The following is a 22,500-nucleotide window of genomic DNA, read 5'->3' as shown; positions in this document are numbered from 1 at the left end:
ACGGTGCCTTAGTGGTTAGCACGTTCGCCTCACACCTCCAGGGTTGGGGGTTTGATTCCCGCCTCCGCCTTGTGTGTGTGGAGTTTGCATGTTCTCCCCGTGCGTGTTCTTCCTCCCCCGGTCCAAAGACATGCATGGTAGGTTGATTGGCATCTCTGGAAAAAAGAATTGTCCGTAGTGTGTGAGTGCGTGAGTGAATGAGAGTGTGTGTGTGCCCTGCGATGGATTGGCACTCCGTCAAGGGTGTATCCTGCCTTGATGCCCAATGACGCACAGGCTCCCCGTGTTCGGATAAGCGGTAGAAAACGAATGAATAAATACAACAGCAATAAATGTAATAACGATTTAATAAACACACATGTACAGCGCAGGAACCAACAGAAACACACATACACACATCATGGCATTGTTTAGTTTTATTAAAATGTGTGTAACTGAAAAGAAAATTCTTATTCAGTTTCATGTATGAATAGAATTTATTAACATGCTAAATTATTTAATCCTGACATTTAGCATTTAGCTGAGTCTCTCACACACACAAACACACACACACTCACACACACACACATACTGTACACACACAGACACTCACACACACACCTTACTATGCCTTTGGAGACTGAAGACTCCAAGAGGAGTTGAATTGAACTAAAGAGCTGAAGATCAGATATTTTCATCGTGTTAGTCTCCACAAAGATATAGTATCTCTCTCTCTCTCTCTCTCTCTCTCTCTCTCTCTCTCTCTCTTCGTGTGTGTATGTGTGTGTCTGAGTGGTTGTGTGTCCACTTGACGTTCCTAGATTTGTGGGTTTTTTTATGTCTTTGTCTTTGCCCCATAATCACTCTCTCCAGACCAACACTTTCACACTTAAAACCCCACATTTGTCCTTTAATCACAGTTTAATCTGTTGAATGTCATTTTTTCCTTCCACTTGCTGCTCTGGCAAAACTCGAAATGCAGGTGTGTTCACCTTACACACAATATGAGGAAAGCATCTCCCAGAACCAGTCAAAAAGCACTGACTTCTATAAACACATATTTACAGTATTATCACACTGCATGCCATTAGCTTTAGTAACTAAATGCAGGCTGTGAGGTGTGTGAGCTGTATTTCCTGATCAGCAGCATTCCAGCAGATCAAAACAAGGCCACACACTCCGGAATTACTATCCAGCACACACACACACACACACTGGGGGAATATCAGTACTGAAGCCTCTGGTTTTCGGAGTCATATCAGGTAGGATTATCATTGATTTGCTTTTGATAAAAATATTTTATCTGTGTGTATTTACTTCCATATTGGGAATTTATATTTCGTAACATTTACATAAAGCTTCACTGCTTAGAGAACAGCAAAGGAAATCTATTGACAGGTGTGTTAAAGAGACAATCAAGTCAAAAAACATCAAAAGACGTAATGGTACTCTATACCACTTGAAATTATGTCTATGGCTCATCATTCAGATTTGTGCTTCAAATAACACAAACAAGCTATATGCAGCTTCAGGAACGGATTTATCCTGGAATTCTGGAATACCCGGGAATGCTGGGCCATGAGATGGGAATATTGCTTGTGAATACACCTCTGGATGGGACGCTAGTCTGTCGCAGGCCATCACACACACAAACAAACAAACAAATTTACACCTCAGGGCAATTAATTCTACAGTAGCTAATCCACCAGATGGAAACTGGAGAACTCAGAGGAAACCCACACTGACATAGGAAATTTATCAGATACACTACCATAGGAATAAGGTTTAGGAAAGCAGGGACTAAGGAGTGTCTATAACAACAAGTAAGGCTCATCAGGTGTGTAACTGGGTGGAAGAACTGCACCAAACTTAACAAGAGATTTCAAGCTATACTGTGAAGACATTTATCATTTAGAACGTTATATAGGAGTCACACGGAGTAGAATCCACACAAAACAGCACGCGTGTTGAGGAAGATTGTTTGTTGTCTACATTTGTGTGGGAAATTTGTCTGCATTCAATTTATCAATAGACAAAGACTCCATTCATAGTGTCTGTGTGTGTGAGTGTTATATCAGCTGTAAATTAGTAGCAATTGTTGCGTCATGAATGATCCAATTCATATAAACTGTGATTCATATGTCTTAGTAAGATAAAAAAAATTCCAAGTCATGGTACAGACCAGACCTCCCCCTCTCTCTGTCGAAATGGTTCGATCCTCTTTGAAAGTTATGGTGTACTTATCTTATCTTCTCTGTCCTGAGAAGAACGTGTGTGTCTCGTGGTTTACTTGTCGCCATTCACACAGAATTGACAGCAGGGATTTAATCTCCTGTGTAATCTCCTTGTTTACTAACACGTTCCTCATAAACAGTTATTTCTTTACAGTGTTTGTAAAGCAGAAGTTTACAAACATGATGGTTCTCTCAAAATGGCGGCACCCAGAGAAGTCAACGCTAAGTGCAATTACAGCACGTTTGTAGCCGTGCTTTACCTTTTTTTAGTGATTTATCAACACATCTGAGTGAAATGTTGACGTTCTCTATACGTTTGTCACGTTTCGATGGTTCCTGTGTCTTCAGATTGTCTGTAACACGAGACATTCCGAGTCCTTGCTCGGAGTCCTTGCTTTATATTCATTATACATCAATACTCAGTGGTTTGCTGCTTTAAGTAAGAAGGAATAAAAGGAGGAAAGAAAACAAGAAAGGAAAACAAATTAAAATCATGTTATATATTTGCATTAGAATAAAGAATAAATGTCATTTATTCTCTGTGAGACATGTTAGACGTGTTAGACACGATGACAGCACTAACAGGTTTGTTGGTATGTAGTTAAAGCTAGGATCGATGTTGTGAGTCTTTTGTTGCACATAAACAACTTAATCCGAAGAACAAAGTTTATCCAAATGGACTAAAAATTGAGGTGCGATTGAGTGATACATGAAGTCACCGTGATGCACACGCATTTTTAATACTGAAAATCCTCAAGTGGAAATAAACAACTTCACTTTTCATTTGTTCTTTCACATATCTTTGAAATATATCATTTAAAACACAAATTGTTATGCAGATTATCCAAACCTTCACTTTCTTTTTGTTTGCTATAACACAATCTCAAAATTAAGCCCAACAAAAGGAAACTGACATCACGGCTTATACAGTAAACACACACATGCAGAAAAAACTGAAGCATTCATTTATTTCTAGTATTTTATTGTAATGATATAAATGCTGAAAACACAAAATAACATATAAGATCAAAACTCTCTCTCTCTCTCTCCCTGTCTTACTCTCTCTCTTTCTCTCTCTGTCTCACTCTCTCTCTCTGTCTCTCAGTCTCTCTCTCTCCCTGACTCACTCTCTCTCTTGCGTGTGCTCTCTCTCTCTCTGTCTGTCTCTCTCTCACTCACTCACACACATACACACACTCTCTCTCACACACACACACGCCCCCTCTCTCTCTCTCTCTCTCTCTCAAACACACACTCTTTAAAGCGTTCACACTCAGCATTTTCCAAATGATCTCGTTCTCCTTTCTCATTACTAGCTTAAAACAAAACCCTACCTTCTTGGGGGATTGATTTAAAAACTAAATTAAACTGAATGCATTGAAAATAAATTTTGATTAAAAACATTTTAATGTTTTAATCAGCTAAATGATAGTGTAGAGCTTGTAGTGTGTACATCCAGGACTGTGTGATTATTAACCTGCTGTTTGTCATTCCTTTGAATTCCTCAGTGTGTGTGTGAGAGAGAGATTGAGAGAGAATGTGTGTGTGTTTATGAAAGTATGCCCATGATGTCTGCTATTCACACTCATATACAACGCTATCACTATTTGTGATTCTCAACCCTTACTAACTTTCTACACAATCATTTATAATATATACTATTTGTTTTTAATCAGCAGGATGATTGCCGTCTCATCCGGCTTCTGCGTCAATGCTCCGTGATGGAGAAGTTTCTTAATCAGAGCAGGTAGTGTGAAACCAAATGTGTAAATATGTTGTTATTATACTGTAATACACCATAACCTGCTATATGTTATGTGAAAGATTATTTTTCCTTTATTGCGGTGCTAGAAATGTTTTAGCGTTCAGTGTATAGCTAGATTTAATGTTGAATGAATGACTATAGCACCAGGAAACTTGTTAATTATTAACACACTCTTTTTAGACTTACATTACTGATCTGACTGATCAGCCAGCACAGATAATTAATGACCAGCGACTAATCACCATCAGTCCTGGTCTCGGTTTTCAGTCAAAGTTCAAACCCTAGATATTCTGCTGAAAGTCTGAACCTTGTGACCTTGAAAGAAAATGTACCACCAGCATCATCAGGGAAATATTTCTTTTTATATAATATTTTTTTTTTCTTTAGTTACTAGACTTTTAAGAACGAAGAGGACCTGATTGAGAACATGGCCTCCCTTCACAGCGAGCGCAACATCCGCTCTAAGATCCAGGATTTTGAGAAACAGACAAACACGCAGGAGCGCAGCATCCCGGCACCACGACCCCGCATCGCCACACGGCCAGCCGTGGCCCCAAAACCGTCTGTGTCTCAGGGAGCTTCGGTCAGCAGCACCACAGAAGAAGAATCAAACACACAGATGTTTCCAGATGGTCTTTATGACCAGGTTATTAGTACAGAGAACATTTCAGTTCCTCCAGCTGTAATCCCCAGACCTCAGCTGCCAAGACAACTCTCGCTAAACTCCCGGCCGCTGATTAAACCTCCTCCTCAGTTCCCATCTCGACCCTCACTGCGCAGATCCACAGCTGTAAACTCCCAGGACCAGGAAGCTGCCTTCAGCCCTCCTCCAATCTCGACACGTCCACCATATAACAGCCACTGCAGCACCAGAGAAAACGACTATGTGGAGGATCCTGCTAGTAAGTCACCTGTTCAACCTGTACTGAAACAGAAAGAAAGAAAAAAGAAAGAAAGAAAGGCCAGTAGAGTAGAAGCAGTAATGAAGTGTGAGGTGTTTAACTGGACTCTCCTTCCCTCTCCACAGCTTTCGCTCTCTCAAACCTGAGCCGCAGTGCCACTGTTACCGACGCAGTGAGTCGGAAACCCACCATTATCAGAGTTCCCAGCAAACGTTAGTACCTTTACTACTGTTAGCACCGTTGGTACCTTTAGCACTGTTCGTATTATTAGTACCTTGGTAATACTCTGGTAATAACAGTGGTAATTCTCTTAGTACCTTTTAGTACTTTTTACACACCACAAGTACTCTTGGTATGACCAGTACACTTGGTACCATGGGTAATCTTGGTACCTGTAGCACTCTTGGTATTGTTCATACTCTTTTAGTACTCTTACTACAATTAACACCTTTTGTAGTCTTGGTACCATAAGTACTATTGGTATCACTGGTACGCCTTGGCACTGTTGGTTCTCTTAGTATCTTAAGTACTTTTGGCACCATCTGTACTCTTTGTACCGTACCATTGGAACTCTTGGTACCTTTATCACTTTTAGTATCACTGTTAGTACTCAGTACCTTTCATATATTTGAAACCCTTGACACTCTTGGTACCTTCGGTACTCTTGGTACCTTTGGTACCTTCAGTATTATTGGTATCTTTAATATTATGGTTTGTATTTTGAACAGTATTTTTAGTTGGCACCTTTGGTACCTTTCATATGGTTGATACCTTTAGTACTATTAGTACCTTTAGAAGTGAGAATAAAATGGTGTTACACTTTTAGCCAGCATCTTAAGGTTACTTATATTATGTTAGCTAACTTGCTTATTGTTTAATCCTTATTGTAACTTTAGAGTAAATATAGTGTAATTAATGTCACTATTAGAAACTAATGTGTTACTTTGGTCATTTGTTTCTCAGAGGGACAGGAAATGTCTGATTTATTTCCTCCTTCACTTCCTGTACAAAGAGCTATAGAAGGCGCTGCACCTTCCCTCAGACACAAGGTACCACTTGCTCTCTCTGTCCCAGTGTAAATATCCTGGATATATACAGTATCAGTATATCAGCTTCCAGTGCGGCTTCTCGTGGATTAACCTGAGCGTTTCTTTGGTTGTGTCTGATTCAGGGATCCTTCAGTAGTGCGTGTAATTTGGTTCTGCCTCCACGGTGGGTACAGAATTGAACCAGAATCCTTTTCTTTTTTCTGAGTCACTCATTGTATGTGTGGAGTAAATAAACATGTTCTCCGTGTGTATCAGCCCCAGTGGTGGTAAAGTGCTGTCACGTCGCCCCCCTCCTGCTAAACCCGCCCCGGGACGTCCTCCTCCTCCACGGAGAGACAGCATCCAGCGTAACTCCACACTTCAGTCCAACAAACTGAGGAGGAATCCGTCGAAGAAATCGCCTGTGCTTCCTCCGAGACCTAACCCTGGACATAACCTCTACAACAAATACACGGTGAGAAACAAAAGATGTCTCTCCTTCAATCTGATTGGCCAGAATGTTTTCTATAACAGAAGCAGTCACAGGTTTATATGATAGAGCTTGTTTCTATAGCAACAGTTCCTTCGTAGGCATAACGTAACCATGACTCGTTCTGTTATACGTGAACGAATAGACGTAAGTATAAACAGATAAAAAAGTATGAGTCTATGATTATTTTCCTTTAAGAGCATGCTCCTGAGGGTGGAGTGTTGAGTATATAATTTAAACTATTGTACTCTAAGCCAAGCTCAAGTCCTGTGTGTTGCTCTCGTTCCCGAAAGCTCATCCCTTGTTGTTTGCTGTTTTCTTTTTTCCCATCGGTGTGTTAATATAGCTGGAAATCCCACACGCCATCGCCGATTATGACTACAACGGCATGCACACCAGAGAGCTCTCTTTTCAGGTACAACCAGAGAAACAACTCCATTGTTAAAAGGACAAATGTTTTGTACACCGTGTGCCAGTTATACCATATTCCAAATCTGTGGAAGTCTCTAAAAGTATCATTTCCATTAATATGATGGTAGTAACATCAGGCACATCTGTAGACTCATTTTTATACACAGCATGTAAAATAATGCTCCATTATTAACCTACAGGAGGCAGAGCTTAGCGGAAGGAATCCAAGATGGCCACCTTTAAAACAAGAAATAGGTTATAAACAGCAGCATTATGAGCATTATGACCTCTTTCTCTTTGTCTCTCTCTCTCTCTTTCTCTCTGTCTACCTTTCTCTTTTCTTCTTTTTGTCTGTAGAAAAACGAAGTGCTGGTTCTGCTAAACCAAACAGACAGAGAGACTTTTGAATGCCAGGTAGGAGATGCAAAAGGAACAGTGCAAAAGTCCTACATGAAGATCATCACACCACTATCCAGCTACTCGTATCATGACTCCAGTCCAGTGCCACAGGTAACCGACGTTCTGAATACATCACCGCATTCATATCAGTGTCTCTGTCCATCAGAGATTCTCTTCAGAGAGAGAGAGACGGAGAGAAAGACAGGTGGATAGAGATACACTAGAGAGAGAGACAGAGAGAAAGACAGATGGATAGAGATACACTAGAAAGCGAGACAGAGAGAAAGACAGATGGATAGAGATACGCTAGAGAGAGAGACAGAGAGAAAGACAGATGGATAGAGATACCATTCAGAGAGAGAGACAGAGAGAAAGACAGATGAATAGAGATACACTAGAGAGAGAGACAGAGAGAAAGACAGATGGATAGAGATACACTTCAGAGAGAGAGACAGAGAGAAAGACAGATGGATAGAGATACACTAGAAAGCGAGACAGAGAGAAAGACAGATGGATAGAGATACGCTAGAGAGAGAGACAGAGAGAAAGACAGATGGATAGAGATACACTTCAGAGAGAGAGACAGAGAGAAAGACAGATGAATAGAGATACACTAGAGAGAGAGACAGAAAGACAGATGGATAGAGATACACTTCAGAGAGAGAGACAGAGAGAAACACAGATGGATAGAGATACACTAGAAACAGAGACAGAGAGAAAGACAGATGGATAGAGATACACTTCAGAGAGAGAGAGACAGAGATAAAGACAGATAGATTGAAATACACTAGAAAAAGAGACAGAGAGAAAGACAGATGGATAGAGATACACTTCAGAGAGAGAGAGACAGAGATAAAGACAGATAGATAGAGATACACTAGAAAGAGAGACAGAAAGACAGATGGATAGAGATACACTTCAGAGAGAGAGAGACAGAGAGAAAGACAGATAGATAGAGATACACTAGAAAGAGAGACAGAGAGAAAGACAGATGGATAGAGATACACTTCAGAGAGAGAGAGACAGAGAGAAAGACAGATAGATAGAGATACACTATAAAGAGAGACAGAGAGAAAGACAGATGGATAGAGATACACTTCAGAGAGAGAGAGACAGAGATAAAGACAGATAGATAGAGATACACTAGAAAGAGAGACAGAGAGAAAGACAGATGGATAGAGATACACTTCAGAAAGTGTTTAATGTGAGTGAAGAGTGCACTTTTCTCTGCAGGAGAACACTTCACGTCATCCGTTCAGCAGCTCAGCAGAAAACAGCACTCTGCAGGTTCAAGCACTTTATGACTTCGCTCCAGGTGAATCTCACATGCAGATGATTTCTTTGTGTTCTGAATCTTCCTCATCGTGTTCTTCATCACTGAACGCTGCAGTGTCTCATTTCACTCAGAGGGTCCAGGAGAACTTGGCCTGAAGGCTGGAGATATCATTAATAACGTCGAGCAGATAGACAATGAGTGGTATTTGGGATCCTCCAGAGGGATCACAGGCTTCTTCCCAACCAACTATGTAAAAATCCTGGTAAGAGTTGAGGCAGATGTGCATGCTGGGAAAGATCGGGGACAATAAAACGCTAATGCTTAACAATCTCTGTTGCTAAACAGTCCAGACAGCCTGCAGCTGCATATAAACCTGCACCTGCATCTGTGCCTGCTACGCCTCTGAAAGTCAGGTAAGACCTCTGTTTCTTCCTTTTCTTGTGAATGGTCATGTGACTCTGCTCCATATTTTAAGTGGTAGAAAACATTTTTCTTTAAAGTTGTAATTTATAAAGCGACGGCTTGCTTCAGTGTGACATCTAGAAGCTGAACATCTTTGAACTGGACCTCAGTGATGCTCTGTGTGTGTGTGTGTGTAGTGGCCCACGGTGTGTTGCGAGGTTTGACTTCGAGAGTGAGAACAGCGACGAGCTCTCGTTCACTGAAGGCCAAGTGATCCAACTCCTGGAGTACATGGGGGATGACTGGGCTAAAGGCAAAATCGGCGGCCATGTTGGAATTTTCCCTCTCAACTTTGTGGAAGTGATGGAGGATCTTCCACCTTCAATTGCAAAGAACCAGACCAGGGTTCCTCTGCCTGGTACAACACTTTCATCCAGTTCTCCATCATTATCATTTCTACCACAGCGCTAATCTTTTCTGGCTTCTGATTGGTTAGAAAGTGTAGAACAGTAGATCTGATAGATATTAGTGCAGCTACAAATCACGGGCTTTCATACATCAATACCTCAATGTTTCTATAACAACGGCAGTTCTGTATAACATGCAAAGACTTACTGTATCAGATTATGCATAAATTATTCAATTATAAATACATTTTTTAAAAGAATTAAATTGATCTTTTTAGGAATAGCTGCAGCAAACCACATGCAAGCTGCTGCTTCAACACAGAATCAGGTGTGTATTAGATTTCTTTTATTTTTATTTCTTACTTATTTCTTTTATTTATTTTTTAAAAACTCACATGGTTGTTCGTGTTTGTGTGCATAGCCATGTGTCGTGGAGCGGGTCAAGGCCCTGTATGACTTCACCGCAGAGTCGAGTGGTGATCTACCATTCCTCAGAGGTGACGTGATCGAAGTGATAGAACACATCGATGAGGAATGGAGTCACGGAAGACTGAATGGCAGAGAGGGATTATTCCCTATATCATTCACACAGACACACACAGGTACACACTAAACCACACACCCAGAGCATGACTACACAACATTTCACTCACTCCTACCATCTGCTGGTGTACAAGAGGAAGTGCAGTCTGGGAGAAAATACTGAGGAACATAGTCAGACATAGTCATAGACATAGTCATATATCTATATAGACAGAAGGATGGAGAGACTGACAGAAACTACTAATAGATGAAAGATAAAAGACAGACAGGTGGAGAGGCAGACAGAAAGGTATACACTTTAGATAGGAGAGACAGACAGAGAGACAGATGGATACTGTAGATAGATGGGGAGACAGACAGAAACTATAAATAGATGAAGTGAGACATACAGATGCAAAGACAGATAGAGTGAGAGACAGACAGACAGACAGACACTGTAGATATATGAAGAGACAGAAAGAAAAAGACCCTGTAGATAGCAGAGACAGACAGAAAATATAAATTGATGAAAAGAGACAGGGAAGACAGACAGAAAGACAGACACCTCGGATAGTCTGAGAGACAGACTAGTGCAGATAAATGGATAGACAGGAAGATATACAGTGTAGGTTGACAGAAATACAGACACTATAGCTGGACAGAGACAGACAGATAGACAGACACTGTAGATGGAAAGAGAGAGACAGAAAGTGAAGTGTGGGAATAACAGATAGTAGACGTTTGATATTTCTTCCCAAAAAAGTCCTACTTTTAGCCACAAATTTTAAAGGTATCGTATACACCAATCTGTTTGTCCTGATCCACATGATCATCATCTCCTCATGAACATCTTCACACCATTAAACTCTTAATGATCCACGTTACATCACAGTTCTTCAGACGAACTGAACACTGCTCGACTGACGCTGCTTTGTTTCCTGTCAAGGTGGAGACTCACATCGGTAAACAAAGCAGCAAACAAACACAAGCAATGTGGACTTTCACACGCCATCCTGAGCTGCGGATAAAGACGGATTTAAACGCCTGAATTTCTAGGTCTTTCTTATGGTGGAACTGAACTGTGTTAAAGGGGGTGTGACCTTAATCAATGATTTCCTTTTTCTCCTTTAAAAGTATCTGCTGTGAATCGATAGTAACATGATGGTCTTTACAGGACTCATGCCATTATGATCCCAAAAATAAAAGGTGCTTGTAAGTTGTTCATTAATAAACACATATAGCACTTTGTCCTTTTGTTTTTTACTGAAAAAAGTTAAATAATAAAAGAAAAGCAACAGGAAAGTTCCTGCAAGTCCAGAAAAATATCTGCTCCTGAAGGTGAAGAAAAATATGAAGCTCAGTAGATAAATCAGGATCTTTTTTGTGAGGAATTGCTGTATTTTTACATCCTGATTATGGTTTAGAGTTAAAATCACTTATTACACACATTAAATATAAACCCAGTTGTTAGTGCAGCATCAGGTCAGTATTTAAGCAATATATTAATATTCTCAGGAGAAGAAAACTTTTTTTTTGCATGCTGTGAACATGAACCCTTCTGGGTGTGCGCACGCTTGATAATTTACAGGGGATTGTAATTTAACATCAGCAGATATGTGTTTTTAAACATTTGTAAACGCAGAATGATTTCCAGTCAGTTTAAAGACATTCAGACAAAAAAAAAAAGGTACAAAAAAAACTAATGAACAAGGTCCGGTGAGAGAAGGAAAAATGCAGACAAGAGAAACTACAAAAAATTAACAAAGGCTGAGTGATTAAAAGAGAGGAAAAGGTGACCTAATGAAGAGGACAAAACACTGGAGCAAAAGGGGAGACAACGACCCTACAGCGTGCTGATTGGTCAGCCGAAAAGCCTGTTGTGACAGTTTACCTTCTGACTGATGGTTATTAAACTGTAACGCTCTTCACACAATTTACACGTTTATGTTGTGAAAGCAGCGCACACTTTGAAACATCGATCTTTCAAAGTACTTCTGATTCTGACAAAGAACAAACAAAGCAACAAAAACTTGTTGATTTTTCAAACTTTATTGGCCATGACTATGAGCATGAGAGTTTTAGACAGACTCCTGGACGGGGGGCTCATAACCGTCCGCTCTCTCCACCTTTGCCCCGGTTTCGCCCTCAGCTGGTTTGGCAGAGGTGCTGCTTCCACCCTCACCGTGCATCTCCATCAGCTTCCCCACTGAAACACACACAAACACGACGACTTAAATATCCACTTGAACCGGAACACCGCAAATCCAAACAAAAGCACAAAGTTCAGCGTGTGAATTGGGACGACACCAAGCGAAAAAGTACAGAACCCAAACTCACGCTCAAACTTGGGCTTCTTCAGCATCTTGACCTTCCTGACGTAAACGTCGTGCAGTGGGTAGATGGACTGGCAGGCTTTCTCAATGTCCTTCCCCACGCTGTCAGGGATCCTGAAACATACACACACACACAATCAGCACAAAACAATGCACACAAACCACCACTACAGGTACAGCAGGAAAACTAGATTCTTAAGTCACAGATGATATCCAACACACAAATGTGTCGGGGCACAGGGGGGTTGACAGAGTGCTTACAGTTTGTTCACCACCTCCTTGAGATCATTGGTCTGGACCTCACGGGTCATGATCTCCATCATCTTCTTGCGGATCTGACGGACCTGCTGGTGCTGGGCGTACGACGTCTTGCGAATCTGATTGGAGCGTTTCTTGGTGAAGCCCACACAGAACAGGCGCAGCAGGTAGCCGTCTGTGGTCTTCACGTCCACATGGGCCTCGATCATTGTCTGCAAACAGAAGCGGCACGATGAAGGACACACAGCAGATACTAAGATATAGTATTACACCATACACATTAAATAAATAGAATACTATTTTAAATAAAGACGCGCCAACAATGTTGGTCCAGGAAAAAGACTGAACACACCCAACACAGCAGATCAACGACCTTCTGCGAGTACGAGTGCCAACGTAAACACCCAAGAGATTTTTCTTGCCCCTACTGCCTACCTGCCACTTCTTGACCATGGAGCACATCTTGTCACGGGTCAGGTCCATGCCATGGAAGTTGGTCAGGCAGTTCTTGCCCTGGACATCTTCAGTGATGAGCTTGAACTTGCGGAAGGCGACCTCGTCGTTCTGCAGATCAGCGAGGCTCACCTCGAACACGCGGCCCTTCAGACCGTCGGAGGCGATCCCTAAAAACAAAGAGCAGCAAGTCACTAAACAGACAGGAGCTTCCTTGGTACAGAGAGCATGTAGATGTGTGTGAAGGTCAGCTTTCAAAAGTAAATCAGTGATATTCATTTGAGAAAAAAAACTCCATCATCATTCTTGCTCAACAGCCGTGACAATGAAATCGCAGACACCATAAACACTAAAGCCATTAGACCCCATTAAACAGAGCTGTTCTACACGCAGACTCGTCACATTTTAACTCCAAACCAACCAGTTTACAAATAACCGTCTGAGCATCACTCACTGGTTCCCTGAGTCCTGGTGACCAGAGTCTTGCCCAGGTTGCGGATATTGAACATGGCCGGGGCTTTAACATCGTACCAGTCCTTCTTGGAGAAAGGATCAACGCTGAGAAAGAAAAGGGGACAACTTAAGCGTTATACAGATTTCTACATACAACATGCTCGTTATGGGCTTTATTTTTGGTACCTTCACAATATCATCTCATTTAGTTATGAACATCATGATCAGATTAAATAAATCTGTGGCACTTTAACACACGAGACACACACAAAACGTTTAAGACAGACACACACATTTGACTGACTGACTGACACACACACACACACACACACACCAGAAATATTTAATATCTTAGTCATTATTTAGACATTTAAGGTTTTATTTACCTCAGAATCCACAGTGAAGGTTATTTTACACTCTAAATGGATGTCAATGAGGTTTTTGTAGCAAGTTTTAACTCAACTTATGCAACAGCTTTACAAAATAAGTTAACAACTAAATTAGCAGTTAGCCAGTTAGCTAGTTAGCCAGAACTGAGATAACACAATCCGCCGATTATCAAACTCATCTGCACACTTTTTAGTCCAAAAACCTGCCCTTAATCTTTATTAACGTATCTTAAGCAGATCAGGGGGTGAATTTGTTACTTACATCTTCTTCTTAGCCCCTTTTTTGCCGCCTTTCGTCAGCCTCTTATTCTTGCCGACTGCCATGTTGGAGCGCAGGGAGTAAAAGAGGAGGAAACGAGGTGTTCTCGCGAGAAATAAAGAGAACGCGAGAGAAGTCGCTAAATATCGCGAGATCTTGTGGAGCGTGAAGAAGAGGCGTCACGTGACCCAACAAACGGGCTTTAATATGAATTCATGCTGATTTAATAATTAATTGCAGATCTGTTCGTTTTTTAATTCTTTTAACAACAACAACAATAATAATAATAATAATGATTTATATAATAAACAACCTTTTTTTTTGCTGCCATGATCCTTTTAAGATCTCATATTTCTCATTTATTTTATTATAACGTTATTATAATGTAATATTTAACATTTACAGAACAGCATGTTTTTGTTTACTTGTTTGTTTGTATGTGTGGAATTTGCATGTTCTCCCCGTGCCTCGGGGGTTTCCTCCGGGTACTCCGGTTTCCTCCCCCAGTCCAAAGACATGCATGGTAGGTTGATTGGCATCTCTGGAAAATTGTCCGTAGTGTGTGATTGCGTGAGTGAATGAGAGTGTGTGTGCCCTGCGATGGGTTGGCACTCCGTCCAGGGTGTATCCTGCCTTGATGCCCGATGACGCCTGAGATGCCCGTGACCCGAGAAGTTCGGATAAGCGGTAGAAGATGAATGAATGAATGAATATACATATATATATATATATATAAAACCACAAACTATCTGCAACAGTTGCTTCCCACAACGTATCAGTACACCACCCACAAATTTGTTTATGTAAAGACAGAGGAGCGACGCCTGAAAACAGGTTGGTCTAGGGGGGAGAGAGAAAGAGAGAGAGAGAGAGAGAGAGATTCATCTATAGTCAAGTGGGTGTCATGAATGTAAAGTCACTTCTTGTTATCTTTACTAACTCAAAGCAAAGAGGAATCATTCCTCTGCTCTATTAGCTGTCCAGATTATCAATAATATGGATCTAAGAGTCAGTAATGGACTTAAACCTATTCATTACTCCAAGGTTTCTTAATCCTGCTCTCCAGTTTTTCCGGCTCTAACACACCTGAGGTCATTAACACGCCCTTCACGTGGATTACAGGTGTGTTGAAGTAATAAACACATTACAACCTGCAGCACAGAGAGAAGGGTCGAGGAGACACCCAAATAAACCACAGGATTTTAGTTTAGATTTAAATACTGGACCTAAAAAGAAGCATATATTAATTAAATTTACATGGATTATATGAATGGGACAGAATTTGAAAAGGAATCTTGTCAAATATTATCTATATTATACTATAAAGGATTTAGTTTCCGTGTAAAACAGATGCTTAGAGACGGTTCTAAGTGGAAGCTAAGATTCCTTATGATATTTATAATATTCCTTATTTCTCGCTCCTGCTTCGTGATTTCTGCTCATATTTGCCTGATGGAGCTCCTCAGACCTTTAACAGACACTGTTTGTGAATCCAGTGTGTGTGTTTGAGTGTGAGTCTGAGTGTTTACCTGTTCCGACACACACCTGAACTCGGATCATTAAGGGCATAAAGAATAGCTGGTCAAATCCAAGAAATCAGTTCAGTTCAGTTTTATTTATAAAGAGCTTCACAGAAAGTTTTCAATGCAACTCTGATAACTCTGAATGCAACTAAGCTGATTTATATGAAGCTCCAGCCACAAAACTCCATATAAGGCAACAGAAGGACAAAATGACCACTGAAGGAAAAGTGTTTAGAAATGATTTATTAATGCATGGGTTTAATTGTGACGGTGTGCTTAAAATTCACTTTCATGTACACATTTACACCATCCATCCATGTAACGTGACCTTCATGAGCACCATTTGGACGGTGGTTTGGTGTAGATACAGAGTTAATGTTGAGGTTTTAAACACTTTATTACACTAACTTTATTACACTTTCCTTCCTTCACATCATAACCCTTATCTTTTTCCGTGCTTTGGATGTGTTAATTGTCCTCACGGGACGTCTGACCGGTCGACGTCACCGGTTGGTGATTTTTTTGTTGGTTTTCCAACCCAAGCATAAAACTCTAACAACATCAACATCAACACTGCTATACCTGATACTCTCTTATCAGCACCACACATAATACCATGTCAGCATCATGGTTATATCCACAGAGGGATGGAGTAGAGGGGTGCCAATACTTTATAAAGTGCCTCAGTTGGTAACTGTACACCAGATATTGACATAGTCATAGAAGTAGGGCTGAGTTAGTAAAAGGGGCAACTGAGCGGATATAACGGAGGTAGTGTGTTTTTTCATCAGCTGTGCAAATACATGAAAGAAAGATCCAGACTTTCATTTGTATTTGACCATCGAATTTCAATGGAAGCCATGTTGTCTGTGGTTAAACAATGGCACAGCATTCGGTCACCTGCTGATATGGATGCTATGGTGCCATAGAGCGCGCAGAATGATTTGAGTTAGAAATTAATTATTCATTCATTTGTTCATTTATTTATTAGCTTTGTCAGAGTGGTGGCGAAATGAAGCTTGTCCCAGGGAAACACCCCGGATACGACGTGCCCCAGATTATCCTGGCCGATTATCCTGGTTGTTGTGGATCAGTAGTGTACGGTGGGATGGAGGTTCTGTGTTCAACAAGGACAACGTACATGGTAAACTTTTCCACATGAGGGACAGGAGCATCAACAGTGGCACACCTACCAGTGATACTACTGTACGTCCCGTTCCCCCCATGATGCCCTTTCCAGTTGTTTTAAAAACTTTGTCATTTCCAGAGTAGGATCTAATCTGGAATCTATGCAGTGTTTGGCACTTTGAACACCGCTGTGGTGAAAGTTACTGATCTGTAAAACTGTCGTCACATATTTGCTTGTGTTTGTGAGGTCTCCGGGGCTGTTGCCTTGGTAACCACCCCAGAGGCTTCTAACTCAGGGAGTGTATGATGACACACACGTGCCCCGTCATGGGACTCCGGAGGAGCAGCGGGTAAAAATTACACTCAGACATTTCCTCCGCAAACTTGCTGGACTTGTCTACGCCTCCTGACCTGAGAGCCTGTGTTGATGATCTGTTTGTTTATTCAGTGATTATAGAGCTGCCTCTGAGAAAACCTTTATTTCTAGAGTTTTGTACTTTCTACATTATTTATAACTATTTATTTAGTGTTACATTTAAACAAACCTTTTATTTTGTTTGTACTTTTCAAAAAATAACAACAGGGAATAGCATAATAAATAATATATTAATATTGTAATAATAAATGACTACTACCAATGAAAAAAAATAAAATTACTTATTTTAAGAACTTATTTTGAACTCCTAGCAAGAATAAAAACAATAATTTTCAAAATACAAAAAATATTTATATATTCACATCACATTTACATTTAATATATTTTAATATATTCATATTTTAGAATATACATTACAATATATATATATACACACAATAAATCATTTATTAACAACATTTCTATAAAATAAATTATTATTAAGACTACTATTTATTTCATTATTTATTTAACATGTATTATGTCCAAATACGATGCAGCTCATAATAAAAATAAATGATTTATTGTTTGTGTGTGTGTGTGTGTGTGTGTGTATATATATATATATATATATATATATATATATATATATATATATATATATATACACACACACACACACAAACAATAAATCATTTATTTTATTTTTTATTATTTTATAATCATATATATATATATATATATATATATATATATATATATATATATATATATATATATATATATATATATACATACACACACATAATAAATCATTTATTAACGTTTCTATAAAATAAATTATTATTGACACTACTATTATTACAAATGACAATTAAAATTATACTGTTATAACTGAATAATAAATGATGGAATGATTATTTTCATCAGATTATGTTTTTTTACATCAATAATACGAATAAAAACAGAATTTAATAAGAGTGTATTATTTTTATTTGTACACTTTTATCCATATTTGTCCAGTGTGTTGTGTGTACAGTAGTAACAGTAGGGTTTGTGTACCTGCAGCACACCTGATCCCTGTACAGCTCCACTCAAAGCTGCACTGCGCATGCGCAGTGCTCACCCACTTGCACACTGTCATGGCGGCGGCTAGCCGGAGCCGAGCGATTCAGGAAGAGATGGCGCTCTGAAACAGGAAAAAAAAAACAGAAAAAAAAAGTCAGAGAAGAATTTCGAGCTCACACGGAGCACTCGTAGAAGCCGCGGAAGGATTTCTGTTCCCTTTTCGGTTTGCGGACTGCTTTTATCTGACACACAGAGATCATTATCCTGTTCTGAAGAAGAGGTGAAGCTCAGTTTCCTGTCTGTTAAAATAACAAACCTTCATAACAATTCCCTAGTTTCATGTTTCCTTTTTTAAATTATTCAGTAGTAAGTTGTAGCTCCTTATAGACTTCCTTATAGACAGACACCTGTGATCTCACCTGTAATCTCACCTTTAATCTCACCTGTAATCTCACCTGTAATGCCACCTGTTTTTTACAGAACTCCAGCACTTGATGGAAACTGACTTTTAAATCTTCCCTTTAAAACGCTGAGTTTATTCCTGTGCACACGAGGTGTTGATTATTTAAACCTGAGTCACCTTGAAGAGGAACAGGTGTCTCACCTGGGATGGCGGAGGAGAAAGCGCCCCCTGGTGGAGGGGGCATCGCACCTACCGTACCCATCAGGGGCATCCGCATGAAGTTTGCCGTACTGGAGGGACTCATCGAGGCTGGAGAAGTCACAAACCGGGACATTGTGGAGACGGTTTTCAATCTGGTGAGTAGATTAAATTGGATTTGGATCTATTACCTATAGTGGGTGTGGCCAAAAAGTGTTTGGACGTTTCAGCATCTGCTGCATTTCTTTAGTATAGTATTGGTCTGATCAGTAGTTCAATATCGGTCTGTTCAGCAGTTCGTTATAGGTCTGTTCAGCAGTTCAGTGTCCGTCTGACCAGTAGTTCAGTGTCCGTCTGACCAGTAGTTCAGTGTCCGTCTGACCAGTAGTTCAGTGTCCGTCTGACCAGTAGTTCAGTGTCCGTCTGACCAGTAGTTCAGTGTCCGTCTGACCAGTAGTTCAGTGTCGGTATGATCAATAGTTCAGTGTCGGTCTGATCAGTAGTTTACTGTCGGTCTGATCAGTAGTTCAGTGTCGGTCTGATCAGTAGTTTACTGTCGGTCTGACCAGTAGTTCAGTGTCGGTCTGACCAGTAGTTCAGTGTCCGTCTGACCAGTAGTTCAGTGTCCGTCTGACCAGTAGTTCAGTGTCGGTCTGATCAGTAGTTCAGTGTCCGTCTGACCAGTAGTTCAGTGTCGGTATGATCAGTAGTTCAGTGTCGGTCTGATCAGTAGTTCAGTGTCGGTCTGATCAGTAGTTTACTGTCGGTCTGACCAGTAGTTCAGTGTCGGTCTGACCAGTAGTTCAGTGTCGGTCTGACCAGTAGTTCAGTGTCGGTCTGACCAGTAGTTCAGTGTCGGTCTGACCAGTAGTTCAGTGTCGGTCTGAACAGTAGTTTACTGTCGTTCTGAACAGTAGTTCAGTGTCAGGATGTTCGGTAGTTTAGGTCTGTTTAGTATCGGTCTGTTCAGTAGTTCAGTGTCGGTCTGTTCAGTAGTTCAGTGTCGGTATGATCAATAGTTCAGTGTCAGTCTGATCAGTAGTTCAGTGTCGGTCTGACCAGTAGTTCAGTGTCGGTATGATCAATAGTTCAGTGTTGGTCTGACCAGTAGTTTACTGTCGGTCTGAACAGTAGTTTACTGTCGGTCTGAACAGTAGTTCAGTGTCGGGATGTTCGGTAGTTTAGGTCTGTTTAGTATCGGTCTGTTCAGTACTTCAGTGTCGGTCTGTTCAGTAGTTCAGTGTCGGTATGATCAATAGTTCAGTGTCGGTCTGATCAGTAGTTTACTGTCGGTCTGATCAGTAGTTCAGTGTCGGTATGATCAATAGTTCAGTGTCGGTCTGATCAGTAGTTTACTGTCGGTCTGATCAGTAGTTCAGTGTCGGTCTTATCAGTAGTTTACTGTCGGTCTGACCAGTAGTTCAGTGTCGGTCTGACCAGTAGTTCAGTGTTGGTATGATCAATAGTTCAGTGTTGGTCTGACCAGTAGTTTACTGTCGGTCTGAACAGTAGTTTACTGTCGGTCTGAACAGTAGTTTACTGTCGGTCTGAACAGTAGTTCAGTGTCAGGATGTTCGGTAGTTTAGGTCTGTTTAGTATCGGTCTGTTCAGTACTTCAGTGTCGGTCTGTTCGGTAGTTCAGTGTCGGTATGATCAATAGTTCAGTGTCAGTCTGACCAGTAGTTCAGTGTCGGTCTGACCAGTAGTTCAGTGTTGGTATGATCAATAGTTCAGTGTTGGTCTGACCAGTAGTTTACTGTCGGTCTGAACAGTAGTTTACTGTCGGTCTGAACAGTAGTTTACTGTCGGTCTGAACAGTAGTTCAGTGTCGGGATGTTCGGTAGTTTAGGTCTGTTTAGTATCGGTCTGTTCAGTACTTCAGTGTCGGTCTGTTCAGTAGTTCAGTGTCCGTCTGACCAGTAGTTCAGTGTCGGTATGATCAATAGTTCAGTGTCGGTCTGATCAGTAGTTTACTGTCGGTCTGAACAGTAGTTCAGTGTCGGGATGTTCGGTAGTTCAGTGTCGGTCTGACCAGTAGTTTTGTGTGTGGGGTTGTTCGGTAGTTTAGGTCTGTTTAGTATCGGTCTGTTCAGTACTTCAGTGTTGGTCTGTTCAGTAGTTCAGTGTCGGTCTGTTCCGTAGTTCAGTGTCGGTCTGATCAGTAGTTCAGGTCTGTTCAATAGTTTAATATCGGTCTGATCAGTACTTCAGTGTCAGTCTGATCAGTAGTTCAGTGTTGGTCTGTTCAGTAGTTCAGGTCTGTTCAGTAGTTTAGTATCGGTCTGATCAGTAGTTCAGTGTCGGTCTGTTCAGTAGTTCAGTGTCGGTCTGTTCAGTAGTTTGGGTCTGTTCAGTAGATTAGTATCGGTCTGATTAGTAGATCAGTGTCAGTCTGTTCAGTAGTCCAGTGTTGGTCTGATCAATAGTTCAGGTCTGATCAGTAGTTCAGTATCGGTCTGTTCAGTAGTTTAGTGACGGTCTGTTCAGTAGTTTAGTGTCGGCCTGTTCAGTAGTTCAGTGTTGGTCTGATCAATAGTTCAGGTCTGATCAGTAGTTCAGTATCGGTCTGTTCAGTAGTTTAGTGTCGGTCTGTTCAGTAGTTTAGTGTCGGCCTGTTCAGTAGTTCAGTGTTGGTCTGATCAATAGTTCAGGTCTGATCAGTAGTTCAGTATCGGTCTAATCAGTAGTTCAGGTCTGTTCAGTAGTTCAGTAACGGTCTGTTCAGTGTCGGTCTGATTAGTAGTTCAGTGTCGGTCTGATTAGTAGTTCAGTGTAGGTCTTATCAGCAGTTCACAAAGTTACTTAAAGATAACAGTATGTTCAGTGTTCAGACAGAGTTTAGTGTTATTAGAGTTAGGAGTGTGTTCAGTGTTATTAGAGTTGGGAGTGTGTTCAGTGTTCAGTGTTATTAGAGTTAGGAGTGTGTTCAGTGTTCAAAGTTATTAGAGTTAGGAGTGTGTTCAGTGTTCAGTGTTATTAGAGTTAGGAGTGTGTTCAATGTTCAGAGTTATTAGAGTTAGGAGTGTGTTCAGTGTTCAGAGTTATTAGAGTTAGGAGTGTGTTCAGTGTTATTAGAGTTAGGAGTGTGTTCAGAGTTAATAGAGTAAGGAGTGTGTTCAGTGTTCAGTGTTATTAGAGTTAGGAGTGTGTTCAGAGTTATTACAGTTATTAGAGCTAGGAGTGAGTTCAGTGTTCAGAGTTATTAGTTAGGAGTGTGTTCAGAGTTAATAGAGTAAGGAGTGTGTTCAGTGTTCAGTGTTACTAGAGTTAGGAGTGTGTTCAGTGTTATTAGAGTTAGGAGTGTGTTCAGAGTTAATAGAGTTAGGAGTGTGTTCAGTGTTCAGTGTTATTAGAGTTAGGAGTGTGTTCAGAGTTATTACAGTTATTAGAGCTAGGAGTGAGTTCAGTGTTCAGAGTTATTAGTTAGGAGTGTGTTCATGGTTATTACAGTTATTAGAGTTAGGAGTGTGTTCAGTGTTATTAGAGTTATTAGTTAGGAGTGTGTTCAGTGTTCAGAGTTATTAGAGTTAGGAGTGTGTTCAGTGTTATTACAGTTATTAGAGTTAGGAGTGTGTTCAGAGTTATTACAGTTATTAGAGTTAGGAGTGTGTTCAGTGTTATTAGAGTTATTAGTTAGGAATGTGTTCAGTGTTCAGAGTTATTAGAGTTAGGAGTGTGTTCAGTGTTATTACAGTTATTAGAGTTAGGAGTGTGTTCAGAGTTATTACAGTTATTAGAGCTAGGAGTGAGTTCAGAGTTATTAAAGTTAGGAGTGTGTTCAGTGTCATTAAAGTTAGGAGTGTGTTCAGTGTTCAGAGTTATTAGAGTTAGGAGTGTGTTCAGAGTTATTTGAGGTAGGAGTGTG

At 40.5% G+C, this 22,500-nt stretch overlaps 3 protein-coding genes across 5 annotated transcripts in view; 2 read left to right on the top strand and 1 right to left on the bottom strand.

Moving 5' to 3' along the window:
- The first annotated feature begins 1,150 nt into the window (after positions 1-1,150).
- Positions 1,151-11,063, top strand: sh3d19 (SH3 domain containing 19). 2 transcript variants are annotated; one of them, XM_060864174.1, is made up of 16 exons: positions 1,151-1,241; positions 3,890-3,960; positions 4,366-4,880; positions 5,006-5,092; positions 5,844-5,929; positions 6,052-6,092; positions 6,185-6,383; positions 6,745-6,813; positions 7,167-7,319; positions 8,442-8,523; positions 8,616-8,746; positions 8,830-8,897; positions 9,084-9,304; positions 9,572-9,621; positions 9,715-9,895; positions 10,762-11,063. In XM_060864174.1, exons 3-16 carry the CDS (start codon positions 4,406-4,408, stop codon positions 10,779-10,781), a joined length of 1,863 nt encoding a protein of 620 aa, XP_060720157.1. In that variant the 5' UTR covers positions 1,151-1,241; positions 3,890-3,960; positions 4,366-4,405; the 3' UTR covers positions 10,782-11,063. The 2 variants fall into 2 exon arrangements, with proteins under 2 accessions (XP_060720157.1, XP_060720158.1); XM_060864175.1 differs by having other exon boundaries at positions 1,179-1,241; positions 3,893-3,960.
- A 782-nt stretch (positions 11,064-11,845) lies between these two features.
- rps3a (ribosomal protein S3A) lies at positions 11,846-14,099 on the bottom strand. The gene is made up of 6 exons (XM_060864173.1): positions 13,964-14,099; positions 13,314-13,417; positions 12,842-13,029; positions 12,410-12,618; positions 12,153-12,262; positions 11,846-12,021 (listed from the first exon to the last, which is right to left on the bottom strand). Exons 1-6 carry the CDS (start codon positions 14,023-14,025, stop codon positions 11,894-11,896), a joined length of 801 nt encoding a protein of 266 aa, XP_060720156.1. The 5' UTR covers positions 14,026-14,099; the 3' UTR covers positions 11,846-11,893.
- Positions 14,100-18,084: 3,985 nt separating this feature from the next.
- The window catches only part of lrba (LPS-responsive vesicle trafficking, beach and anchor containing), a 167,748-nt gene continuing 163,332 nt past the window's right edge, over positions 18,085-22,500 (top strand). For both annotated transcript variants that reach the window (XM_060864169.1, XM_060864168.1), the window contains exons 1-2: positions 18,085-18,314; positions 18,515-18,793. In XM_060864169.1, coding sequence (XP_060720152.1) covers positions 18,644-18,793 — 150 coding nt within the window. In that variant the 5' untranslated portion in view covers positions 18,085-18,314; positions 18,515-18,643. The remainder of the gene's footprint in view (positions 18,315-18,514; positions 18,794-22,500) is intronic.

The sequence above is a fragment of the Tachysurus vachellii genome, chromosome 2, assembly GCF_030014155.1.
Source record: "Tachysurus vachellii isolate PV-2020 chromosome 2, HZAU_Pvac_v1, whole genome shotgun sequence".
Taxonomy (NCBI): Eukaryota; Metazoa; Chordata; class Actinopteri; order Siluriformes; family Bagridae; genus Tachysurus; species Tachysurus vachellii.
Note: the sequence above shows the minus strand (reverse complement) of the source record. Positions and strands in the feature narration are given on the sequence as shown.

What these genes read in the sequence shown, in the direction of transcription:
- sh3d19 (XM_060864174.1), top strand. Translation starts at nt 4,406, where the DNA reads ATGGCCTCCCTTCACAGCGAGCGCAACATCCGCTCTAAGATCCAGGAT. An exon ending in CACCTTCCCTCAGACACAAG is followed by an intron (nt 5,930 to 6,051) that starts GTACCACTTGCT and finishes TGTCTGATTCAG; the next exon opens with GGATCCTTCAGTAGTGCGTG. An exon ending in CCAGAGAGCTCTCTTTTCAG is followed by an intron (nt 6,814 to 7,166) that starts GTACAACCAGAG and finishes TTTTGTCTGTAG; the next exon opens with AAAAACGAAGTGCTGGTTCT.
- rps3a (XM_060864173.1), bottom strand. Translation starts at nt 14,025, where the DNA reads ATGGCAGTCGGCAAGAATAAGAGGCTGACGAAAGGCGGCAAAAAAGGG. An exon ending in AAAGGGGCTAAGAAGAAGAT is followed by an intron (nt 13,418 to 13,963) that starts GTAAGTAACAAA and finishes TTTCTTTCTCAG; the next exon opens with CGTTGATCCTTTCTCCAAGA. An exon ending in GAAGAAGCCCAAGTTTGAGC is followed by an intron (nt 12,022 to 12,152) that starts GTGAGTTTGGGT and finishes TGTGTGTTTCAG; the next exon opens with TGGGGAAGCTGATGGAGATG.